Source organism: Hippopotamus amphibius, chromosome 11 (assembly GCF_030028045.1).
Source record: "Hippopotamus amphibius kiboko isolate mHipAmp2 chromosome 11, mHipAmp2.hap2, whole genome shotgun sequence".
NCBI classification, from domain to species: domain Eukaryota; kingdom Metazoa; phylum Chordata; class Mammalia; order Artiodactyla; family Hippopotamidae; genus Hippopotamus; species Hippopotamus amphibius.
The window spans coordinates 89,108,640-89,121,524 of record NC_080196.1 but is presented as its reverse complement, the minus strand read 5'-3'; the positions used below and the strand labels follow the sequence as shown (position 1 = coordinate 89,121,524).

The window sequence follows — 12,885 nt, the reverse complement described above, 5'->3', positions numbered from 1 at the left end:
GGTGATTAGGTAGGGATATGGTTGAAGGAATAATCCAGCGTGATTCTCAGTTTTTTGAAGGGTTTGTGAATGTGATTGGTCTGTGTATGCAGTAAATGAGATTTTTAAAAGCATGTGTTTAAGCCTTTTTTGGTATAAAGACAAAACCGTAGATAATTTTAGTTCTTAGGGATTATCTCTGTAATATGAATGCAAAGAAGGTAAAATGAAATGATTTTAAGGCCTTTAACTTTGGTATCCTTCCATGTATGCCTTTTGAAAGATTGTTTTGTTTTTATTTGAATGATAATAATTTATGGTTAGTTAACACAGTGAAACTTAAAAAGTAATGTATGTATTTCTTCGCTGTTAATTTTGCTCAAGAAATTCAAACTAATTTTAATATTTCTCAAAAAGTTATAGATAGGTACTAGACATGTAAGTCATCTCATGCCAAAATGAATTCCATTTGGAGAAAACAAATTAAAAATGAGACTAATTTCTAGGACATGACAGTGAAGAATTTTTAAAATAATCTGAGTGAGAGCTGTGCAAGATATAAAACCATAGCAGAAAGATTGATAAATTTGAATAAATAAAATTTAAAATGTTACCACTACACACCTGTTAGAATGACCAAAATCTGGATTCTGACGAGGATGTAGAGCAACAAGAACTCTCATTCATTGCTGATAGTAATGCAAAATGAGTGGTATGGTCACTTTGGAAGACAGATTGGCAGCCTCTTAAAAACTAAACAAACTTACCATACAGTCAGCAGTTACGCTCCCTGTTAATTAACCTAAAATAGTTGAAAATTTATGTATACACAGAAACTTGAACGTGAATGTTTATAATGGCTTTATTCATAATTGGCAAAATTTGGAAGCAGTCAAGATGTCCTTCAGTAAGTGAATGAATAAATAAACTGTGGTACATCCAGACAATGGAATGTTATTCAGTGCTAAAAAGGAAACTGCTAAATAAAGGCATGAAAATACATGGAACCTTATATGCATATTACAGTGAAAGAAGCCAACCTGAAAAGGCTACATACTTGATGATTCCAACTGTATGACATTCTGGAAAAGGCATAAACAACTATAGAGACAGTAAAAAGATCAGTGATTGCTAGGGATTAGAGGGGAGGGAGGGATGAACAGGTAAGTACAGAAGATTTCTAGGGCAGTGTAATTATTGGTATGATACTACAATGGTGAATACATGTCATTATACATTTGTCAAATTTTGTAGAATGTGCAGCACAAAGGATGAAACCTAATGTAAATTATGGGCTTCGAGTGATAATGATGTCTGTGTAGTTCCTCAGTTGCAATAAATGTACATTGGGTGTGCGACACTGTTGGCAGGTGTGGTTGTACATGCATGTGTACTTGGTATATGGGAACTCTTGTACATTATGCTCAGTTTTGCTGTGAAACTATAACTGCTCTAAAGAATAACATAGAAAAACTTTTTATCTTGTAAGACATACCAAAACAAACCAAAAAACTTGGAGAAATATTTGTAAATGTACGACAAGCCTAATAACTGATTTCTAAATTTAAAGCCTCCTACAAATAAAGAGGAAAAAGACAGTACTTAATAAAAAATGGACATAAAGAACATGAATGCACTATTTATAACAAAAAAAAGTAAAATTTTAAAAAATCAGAATTGCCCCTTTTAAACCTTTCAAACTGTCGTATGTCAAAAGATAGTGACACAGGACTTCCTAGGTGGCGCAGTGGGTAAGAATCCGGCTGCCAATGTGGGGGACACGGGTTTGAGCCTTGCCCCAAGAAGATACCACATGCCGCGGAGCAACTGAGCCCGTGAGCCACAGCTATTGAGCCTGTGCTCTAGAGCCCGTGAGCTACAACTATTGAGCCTGTGTGCCGCAACTACTGAAGCCCATGTGCCTAGAACCCGTGCTCTGCAACAAGAAAGGCCACCGCAATGAGAAGCCTATACAGCACAATGAAGAGTAGCCCCCACTCACCGCAACTAGAGAAAGCCCATGTACAGCAACGAAGACCCAACACAGCCAATTAAATAAATAAATTTGAAAAAAAAAAAAAGGTAGTGACACAGCATGAAGAAATATTAGCTCGTAAATTGTTGGTGGGACCAAACATTTGGGAAGGCACTTACAAAAATTTAACCTCATATTCCATTTGATGTAGCATTTCCCTGTTGAAAAATGTATCCTACAAATATATGTGAACTTGTATTCAAGGATACATTCACAAGCATGTCTCTAGGTGTTTCAGCTGCAAGTATAGAAACTAGCTTTAAATAGTGAGATTATTACTTCTCATAACTGAAAGTCCCAGACTTCAGTAGGAGCATGGATATATGTGTAACTAATAGGTTAATCATCATCTAACCTGGCTCTGTTTTTTTTAAAAAATGTTTCTAAAAACTTCTGTTGGCTAATAAGTTTTTAGTTTAATTTAACTTCTAAAAATTTTATATATGGTTGTAATCAACTTTTCATAACCTGTAGTTCTAACTTTTATAACATCTGCCTGGACTCATTTAGAGTAATTTAGAACTATTAGTCTAAATTAATGAACTGTGAATCTACTGGTTACTTCTAATAAGTATTTAATGGAGTAAACAGTTAAAAAATATGAAAAATTGGGCAGTTTCCTCCATTTCTAATAGTGGCTTTGTTTATTTTATCTCAGCTTCAGGAAACAGCAGTGAGTTTTAGTTCATTGTTCTAAATATACTTTGACCTTTTTCATAACTGTACCTGTTGTGACTTGCCAACAGATTTTTCAAGCTGAGGAACAAAAAAAGAACATAACTTTGTTATGGAAGGCTGTTCTGTCTTCTCAAAAATCATCATCACCTGTTCTTTATTTTTGATTCATTGGTTTCTGTGGGGGGTGGGTTGCGGTTTCACCTGCATTGTCTGGTATGTTAGCTCATGGCTATCCTAATGTAGAGAGGGGAGAGGTCCACAGAGGGCATCTGACCTTATTCAACATCTATGCCATTGCTATATTTTTAAAGCTTGGGAGCTGTAGGTCATGCTTTTTTGTGTAACATTCTCAAAATATGTAGAGAATAATGAAAACAAAATTTGTCCTACAATTATAATATTATTTAACAGCCGTTTACAACAAATATGTTTTAAAATTTAGTTGCATGAAATTGAGTGAAGTAATCTCTGTCGCTCTTTTTCTTGTGTTTGTGGTTCTTCCTTCTTTTTCTTTTTTTATGTGTTTGTGCGCCTTCCTGCCTTATTTTCTTGATTAGATTTAGCCAGTTTACCTAAAACCGGAAGAAATGAATACTTTTCTAAGAAAATATAATTTACTGAAACTGACTCCAGAAAATTTGAACGGTCAACCTGCATAGAAGAAAGAGAGAAATGGTTAGAGTAAACCCTAGAAAATTAACTTCAAAGAATCTCACATAGGAATTCTACCAAACTATTAAAGAATGTTATTCCAATGTTATTTAAACTGTCACAAAGCATAGAAAAGACATAAAGCTTCTAAAAGCTTTATTTAAAGCTTGTCTTTATGAGGCAACATAACATTTGTGCTTGCAGCATAAATCTGCAGAACAGAATTGCTTACAATTATTTATGCAAAATTCCTAAATAAAGAATTTTATCTCTCTCATCCACAAAGCCAGCATCATACTTAATGGGCAGATACTAGAAGTATATCCTTAAAGTTAAGAGTAAGACAAGAATTTACATTATCACCACTGTTTTATCAAAATGTGACATACTCCAAAATGATTGGTAGGTTATATCACATGAAAGATTTTTTTAAATACTGCTTAATCAAAATTGGGATGAAAACTCATATGCCAGATGACCAAATGTTTGCATCCCATACCATGAAAGGACTAATATCACTAAAACATAAAGAGCCTTCTGTAACAGTGAGAAAAGTGATCAACACCAAAATAGAAAATTGAGCAAAAGAAAAGAATGACCATTCACAGGAAGGAAGTAAAATATAAACAAGTATAAAGCTTCTCAATGTCATTTATGAGAGAAATGCAAATTAAAACTATACTTGTTAAGACCTTGTTCTCACTTATCAACAAGAACACATGAGCCTCCCCTCCCCTCACTGTTTATATTGTTACTGGGGATGTAAACTGGTACAGCCTCTATAGATGACAGTTTTGGCAAAATTTATCAAATTACAGATGGACAGCCCTTTGATTTGGCAGTTTCTCTTTTCGAGTCTATCCTTCAGATACAATTGAGAGTATGCACAATACGCAGGATTAGTCATTGGAAGCTTGGTTCTTAAAGCAAAAGACTGAAAATAACCTGACTATCCATCAGTATGGGATCATGATATACACTGATGTAATGTTATGCAGCTAATAGGTGAATGGATGGATGGATACGTAAGTAAATAATAAGGAAACATATCAACATCTCTGATAGAATAAGTAGTATAAAAGCAAAGTTCAGAACTGTGTTACCATCTGTACATAAAAAGCAGGAAGCACAGAACACAATATATTTGCTTGTATGGTTTGTAGAGTATTTCTGGAAAGGTTTTACACAAAGAGCTGATACCTTTGGATGCCTTTGGAAGAGGATAGCTTGAAGTCAGGACTTTTTTTATCTTTTATGTATTGAAACTTCCAAAATTAAACTTCCATTAAGCAGTTGTATGTTTTGAATTCTTGGCATGTAAATTATCTGTGTATTATTTGTGATAATTAATTACAACCATATACAATCAGTTTTATTATTTGGTCAGAAATTCTGGAAATATTTTCACAACTATTTTAAAATTGAATCCTTTTGTTTCAGGATCTCCAGCAGAACTATCTCCTACTACTCTTTCCCCCGTTAATCATAGTTTGGGTAAGTTGCAAATACATTTCCCCTGCTGTTTTTATACTGTATCACCTTTTTAATTAAATGTCCTTCTTGGTAATTGTTTTCCATATATATGAGAAAAAGATCCCAGTGAATAATCAAATGATTGTTCAAATTAGTGCTTTTTAAAAATGATACTGATAATGTGCCTCAATACCAATAAAAGTCTTTTCTCCTGGCACGTATGAATATAAGAAATTAATAATCTTTTTATTCATGGAAAGCATAATATTATTCATGAAAAATTTTATGTTCTTTATGGCTAGATTTTTATGTATTTAGTTTCTTATATATTTTGTAATAGCAATTATTAATGAGATGTGCGTATAAATATATATAGACATATATCACTCCCATATGTACATGTAATATGGGAGAGATATATATATATGCGATAGCTAATGTACATATATGTGTATGTGTGTATACGTTCTGTACTTTATTCTCGGTCTTCATTTTACCTCACTATCTCACAATTTCTCTTCAGTTTCTATACATTGGAATTTATTCTACAAAAGCATTATTTTTTTTCCATGATATTACTTATGATGCATTTTAAACAAAATTACAGCCCTTAAATACGTGTGATCCTCATTTTTCCATGGAATATGTAGATTTTTTTGATTTGTATTCTGTTTCCACTTGCATACTGTATGTTTTATTACTTTCTGTTTCTTGTGTCTATGTGAGTTTTCTATTTTTGTAACTAGGATAACTCAGTAAGACTCTCATGTTAAAATAGACAAATGTCAAAAATACGTCATATTTTGTATCCTGTTAGACATTTTTTTTTCCTGTGGCTTTTGATGCATTAATCCTTGCTTCAGCTTTGTTCTACTCTATCCTACCCAAAATTAACTTTATAATGCATATTGACTGGTACAACTAGGGTAAAACTACTAGTAGAACAAATGATCCACCATGAAGTCTAAAAAAGATGTTTGAAGATTTGGATGACTTAATGAGATAGGGGAAATTTGAGAAATTGAAAATCTGGTATGATCTTTGGAGTCTGGAGTTCGTGATGTAGATGTTAAGTCTGTTTCCTGAGCTGTTGCCAGCGTAGGCTGGCATAGAACATGTAAAGATGATGATATTCAGTCTATTCTTGGCTTGACGTGGCTTGAATTGTTCACACAACATTTCTTGTATGGGTTTGTTTTTTCTCCCCCAGATTTGCAGCCAGTTACTTACTCAGAACCTGCATTTTGGTGTTCAATAGCATATTATGAATTAAACCAGAGGGTTGGAGAGACCTTCCACGCATCACAGCCCTCACTCACCGTAGACGGCTTCACAGACCCATCAAATTCAGAGAGGTTCTGCCTAGGTTTACTCTCCAATGTCAACAGAAATGCTACAGTCGAAATGACAAGAAGACATATAGGTATTTTTTTTCTCTTGTGTGAAAAACCAATGCCATATACTCATAACGTGAGAGCATTATGTGGTTTACCACATCAAGAGATTGTGTGCAGAAAAGCCTGCCTTCTCTCAGCTTAAGTGCAGTCATGTTTAAGTGCACAGCTTCTCAGCTTTTAATAGATCCTAGTGATCTTTCCACCTGCAAACTTTTATCTGGAGCTTCTCTTTATTTGGCACCCTTGATACTGGGAAGTCCTTGAGTTAAATACGTGATAAAATAACTTCACTCTGCTGAGCCTCTACCAGTCATAAAATTGTCATGTTCAGATTTTAGGGTTGTAATTTTAACAAATCATGTATTTTTTCTAGTTTGTTTACATCTCCTAGTTTTGTCTGCCTTCAGTGAATTCATGTATCAAATCTGCACACTATTAATCTGGAGCAAGATATCTGAAACAAGACCTACCATTTAATTTGTTCAAAAATAATTCATAGGATCTTAAAATGTGGTGGTCCCAGGCACCCTTTCAGCAAGTTAGTGAGGTGAAAACTATTTTCACAGTGGTACTAAGAAGCTGTTTGCCATTTTCACTCTCGTTTTCTCATGACTGTACGGTGAAGTATTTCAAAGGCTACAAGGCTTACCATTTTGCAAGAAATTAAATGTAGAATCTGATGGGAATTCTGCTCTCTTAAGCCAGACATTAAGGAGAAATATATAAAAAATACATTGCAAAAATATAAAACATTGGTACTCTTTTCACTAATTTTTTCCTTGCTTTGCAAAATAGTTATTTTTCATAAATTTGTTTATGTTAACATGTAGTGGGTTTATTATTTTGATTTTCAAATGAATTAATAAGTTTTTAGCAAATCTCGGTCTTAACACATAATACGGTAAGTTTGCATAGATGTAATACACATAAACGACGACTCTTTGCGTCATCAGTATTTTTTTGACAATGAGGTAAAAGAGAGTTTGAGCACCATAAAATAACTGAACGTAGTTCTCATCACCTTAAAGTAACTTCTTTTAATAATAGCTTGCTTGTTTTCGTTTAACCATCACCTCCTATGAGAAATAGTGCTGACCACTAGGGAGTCATTGTGATAGCGCAAGCGCTAGTGACTTCAGAGGTCTGTTAGCTGGCTCCATGGGGAATTTCTCAAATCTTGCTTGATGTATAAATTTTATATAATCTTATTAAGTACTCAGGTGTCTTGTAGGTGAGGAAGGCCTCTGAATATCTGCCCTGTTTTAACTAAAACAGTTCTCATTTTTCTGTGTTCTAATTACGGCTCTGCATAAAAATTTAACAGAAGGTTTACCCTACCTTATTTACTTCTCTACAAAATTTTGGATTGCTGTAATTATTGGATCATCTTTTTTTTTTACTTTCGATTTCTAGTTTATTGGGTGGTTTTGATCAGAAACTATAGCCTGAAAAATCTCTTCTTTTTGGACTTAATGTTTTCCTAATGGTCAAGTGCACAACTTTTTTTAAAATATATATTCTGTAGTTATTAAGAGAACAGGGCACCAGGTTCTGTATTTATGTAGTAAGTCTGGCTTGTTGGTTGTTTTATTAACTTTCTTTTGCTGCATAACATATTACCACACGTTTACCAGCCTGAAACCACACAAATTTATTGTGTCGCAGCTTCTGTGGGTTAGGAGTCTCCTTTGGGTCTCAAAAGGGGAAATCAAAGGGTCAGGTGGGCTGTGTTCTCGTCTGAAACTTGATTTCCTTTTCCAAGCTCACAAGTGATTATTCCAGAGTTCACTTCCTTGAACTTGTAGCACTCAGAGATCCTCATTTTCTACAGATTGTCAGCTGGAGGCTGCTCTCAGCAACTAGAGGCCACCTGCATGGCCCCCTCCATCTTCACAGTCACACTTTGAATCACTTTCACTGGGGCCAGCCCAGCGCAGTCCCTTTTAAGGGCTGTTGCCTGCTTAAGTCAGGCCCACCAAAGGTAATCTTGGTTTCTTGTGGTCAGATGATTTGAAACTTAATTACATCTGAAAAATCCCTTTAAGCAGTACTTTGTAGGTTAGTGTTTGACTGAATAATTGAGAAGATAAATACACCAGGAGTGAGAGTCTTAACTGCTATTTTGAAATTCTGCTTTTCAGAGTGTTTTTTTAAATCCTTGTATTGCTAATATTTTATGCATATTTGATCTGTCAGATTCTGAAAGAGGTAGGTTAAAATCTTCCAGTATAATTTTTCTTAGCTAATTCTGCTTATATAAATAGGGATCTGGCTGTCAGATCCCTATTTAAAAGGGATAGGTGACTTTAAACTCTTGATAATTTTTATTACCTTTTTTCTTAACCATAGTGGTCTCTTTAAAGAAATGCCATTTATTATGATGAAGACATAGTAATCCAGACATTAGTTAATTCCTTCAAATGAATTCAGTTTCTTTTATTTAAAAATAAATATAATTTGTATGAAATTCTTTGTTTTTCTATCCATTCACTTTTCTACATTTTAAGTGTTTTTGAGAAGCATATATTATCTTTACAAATCAATAAAATCATTGTTAAAAAATACTTGGAAAAATATACAGTGGTATGCTTCCAAGTTAGATTTCTGAAAAGCATAGCTGTGGAAAAGGTCATCAAAATACTTTATATTATTTTACTGTTCCTCTAAAAAGACTCTTCAGAAGTCATGCTGAAATAGTAAATGTTGTAAAACTAATTCCATATATATTTTGTTTTAGGAAGAGGAGTGCGCTTATATTACATAGGTGGGGAAGTTTTTGCTGAGTGCCTAAGTGATAGTGCAATCTTTGTGCAGAGCCCCAATTGTAATCAGAGATACGGCTGGCACCCTGCAACGGTGTGTAAAATTCCACCAGGTATGGATACAACAATGTAAATAAACCTCTCATATCAACTTGCTGAGTTTTTCTTTGCTATTAATTTTAGGGATCAGGAGATGATTTGCATGCTCACGTTCTAATATCTATAGCCCTTTGAAAATGATTTTCTTATGGTAATATTATTTTTACATAATTTTTTAATATTTTTTTTCAATCATAGGCTGTAACCTGAAGATCTTCAACAACCAGGAATTTGCTGCTCTTCTGGCTCAGTCCGTTAATCAGGGTTTTGAAGCCGTGTATCAGCTAACTAGAATGTGCACCATAAGAATGAGTTTTGTGAAAGGATGGGGAGCAGAATACCGGTATGACATACATATTCAGTTCTTAAATTTCTACAATGTAATTCTTCTTTCTCCCATTCTTTGAATCTTCTGAAGTTCACATGTATTTATTTTCACTGAGGTTTATAGAGTCAGCAGATCTTTATGTAAAATAATGAGAGAAAGTTGGAGTCTCTCTAGATTCAAAACTGTTGCACATTCTTGTGCTGGTACTATAGACCATGGAATTAAAACGTGTATGGATGGGCACTGTAACAGAATGCAGTGTTAAATACCATAAATGGCATATTGGAAGGGTTATGTCAGTTCATGGAAGGAGAGATGTTTCGCGGGGGCTGGCGGGGTAGAGATGGCACGGGGTCTGGGTTCTAAAAGATGCCTAGGGTTTCAGTAGTCGTAGGTTTGCGGGATGGAAAATGCTGGTTCTAGCAATAGAGTGCAGTTCAGCTTGACTGGCGTATAGAAAGCAAAGAGGGATAAGGCCAGACAAGTAAGTTGGGACACCTTCAAAATGAGGTTAAAAGGTTAAAACTTCATTCAGTAATAGCAGGGGGTACTTGTTAGGTGCCAGGCACTGTTCTGTGTTTTATACGCAGTATCTCACGCCTTTCAACATGGGCTAAGAATTACTGTGGCTGTTTTTATCCTTTCTTTACAAGGTTGCAATCTTTGTAAGGTAAAAAATGGTCCAAACTAAGATTTATTTGGAAATAGGCTTAGAAAAGATTTGATAGTTTGCCCAAGGACACATTCTAGGTGGTAGAGACGGGACTTGAGGAAGCTCTGCTTGAATTTTAACATCTTCTCTAAGGATAGTAGTAGCAGTCACATAATTGAGTTTTACCAAAGCTAATCTGTCATCAGGCAATAAGATAGATCAGGGTATTGCTAAAGTAAACAATTGATTGGATTCCACATCAGAGAAAGGGAGTACTTCATCAGCATATTAAAGAATGAAACTATAAGTAAAATACTTAGTCTTTCTCCAGTTCACATTACTTACTATCTGAATGTTTGCTTAAGAAGATATTCATGTAGAAATAAGTAATCTACCATGTTTCCAATTTATTTTAAATTTTTTGGATTTTTAATATAACTCTGAGAACACCATTACCCTTGAACAAGAGAGAAAGGATATAATAGTGTAGCCACTATTAAAAACAGTATGGAATTTCTTCAAAAAATTAAAAACAGAACTACCATAGCATCCAGCAATTCCACTTCTTGGTATTTACCCAAAGAAAACAAAGACACTAATTTGGAAAGATGTTTGCACCCCTGTGTTCATTGCAGCATTATTTACAATAGCCAAGATACAGAAGCAGTCTTAGTGTCCATAGATAGATAAATGGATAAAGTTGTGGCATGCGTATACACACACACACACACACACACACACACACACACACACATTTGGCATGTATATATATACACACACAATGGAATATTTCTTAGCTACAAAAAAAAGAATGAAATCTTGCCATTAGTGATAACATGGATGGATCTAGAGGGTATTAAGCTAAGTGAAATAAGTCAGACGGAGAAAGACAAGTAGTATATCATCTCGGTTACATGTGGAATCTAAAAAACGAAACAAATGAACAGACAGACAAAAAAATGAAAAAAGACTGACGAATACAGAGAATAATACAGGTAGTTGCCAGCGGTGGGGCAGGGGCGAAGTTGGGCAAAGTAGGTGAAGGGGATTAGGAGGTAGAAGCTTTCAGTCATAAAATAAGTAAGTCACGGGGCTGTACTGTATAGCATAAGGAACATGGTCAGTCGTACTGTAATAACTTTGTATGAAGACAGATGATTACTAGACTTATTGATCCTTTTGTAATGTATTTAAATGTTGAATCACTATGTTGTATACCTAAAACAAACATAATATTATACATCAATTATACTTTAATTTAAAAAATAAAAAAGATATAGTATATAAAAAAATTCATGTAGTATAATAATAGTATTCCTATTTCCTTCGGTGGTTTGGTTCCTTCTTCAGAATTTATTTCATTTCATTTAAACTTGATTCTCTGTCTTAAGTTTTGTGAGGTGTATGACTTTTGTGATGGTAAGATTTGAGATCTGCTGGTTTGAATACTTTTATAAAAATGTATTGTATGATATATGTATATCCTAGAATGAAGACTTCTCACTGTTTTGTCCAAGTTATGTTAGTAGACGAATTCACTTTTTGACTTTGCTGTAGATCTCTCATTGGAAATGTAGCCAATACCATTTCCCCTTTGAGATGTGATAACTTTAAAGAATGCTGAGTTTCTTTTTCCCTTTGGACTTGGATTGTGTTGATATTAAAATCAGATTCAGATAGTACTGTCTGATACTAATTTATTAGGTCAGACTTTTTTTTTTCTCTTCAAAAAATTATAATGTTGCAAAGCATGGTAGAAATTCAGTGGAATTGAATATGAATTGCGTAGGTCAGGGAGAAGTCCATGTGCATCAGTGGGTCTCCTGTTAAGACCAGCTTTGATTCGTGGAGAGAGATGCTGCCCTTCATTCACTGTGGATTCTGTTGTTCTTTAACCCAGAGATAATTTTATATCTATATGAGAAGCAGTAATACACAGTATGTTTTCATGGGTAATGGAGTCAGGTACATCTACTTTGGATAATAGTTTCCTTTAACGTTTAGAGACCAAAATAACTCATATACCCATAGATCTGTGAACTATGGAACCTTTTATCCTTAATGACACTGGAGCTGAGGAGATAGATCTAATGGTTGGATTTCTAAAACTGTATTTCAGTTTCTTTAGTGCCAGCTTGATTGCCAGCATGAAAATCAGGAAATGTAGTAAACAGAAAATATAGATGTGTAAAGAATTCATAGTTAACTGAGAAATATGTCTCAGTAAAGTGAATTAGTACTGAAGCGAATAAACAGGCGAGGGACAGATAATGTGTGTCTCAGACCCTGAGGCAAGGGTTTGCATGCAAGAAGTTTATTCAGGAAATGGAGGGAACACTGGTCAGGAAGGAGGAAGTAGGGAAGAGAGGGAGGGGAGGGAAGGTAGCCAGTACCATTCTTAAGCCATCTACTCTAGTGGGTGGGTCACTAGAGCAATTCCGGTAGGAAAACTTTAGAAAAGAGTAAAGAACACACAGAATTATCTCACCCAGAGGGGAAGGAAACTGGACGTTTAAATGCCAATTCCTGTGTCATTGCTTGAGCGCTGTTCCTGGGGATGTTAATTTCCTGGCACTTCTGGTCTGGACAGAGCAGAGAGGTTCTCAGGCACAGAAATACGGATACCTACAAGTAGAAGCTGGCTAGAGAACACTGAAAATCTGAAGGGTAGAGTGGGACACTGACGCCATCTGCTAAAGAAAATGGCATCCTTTGAAATACAGTTTTAAACTATATTGAGCATGTGTCACTTGGAGGTGAAGAGATGATAATGGCCTTTTCTCATGTTTGAAGGGCTGTCATGTTGAGGAAGCAAGCAGACTTACTGACTT

The 12,885-nt window shown here is 34.8% G+C and overlaps 1 protein-coding gene across 9 annotated transcripts in view; it reads left to right on the top strand.

Annotated features, from left to right (window-relative positions):
* Window positions 1-12,885, top strand: part of SMAD2 (SMAD family member 2) — a 90,098-nt gene that overhangs the window by 69,730 nt on the left and 7,483 nt on the right. For 7 of the 9 annotated variants that reach the window (XM_057698123.1, XM_057698116.1, XM_057698117.1 and 4 more), the window contains 4 exons: window positions 4,784-4,837; window positions 6,027-6,239; window positions 8,951-9,088; window positions 9,273-9,417. In XM_057698123.1, coding sequence (XP_057554106.1) covers window positions 4,784-4,837; window positions 6,027-6,239; window positions 8,951-9,088; window positions 9,273-9,417 — 550 coding nt within the window. The remainder of the gene's footprint in view (window positions 1-4,783; window positions 4,838-6,026; window positions 6,240-8,950; window positions 9,089-9,272; window positions 9,418-12,885) is intronic. The other 2 variants (XM_057698125.1, XM_057698124.1) reach the window with 1 other exon arrangement.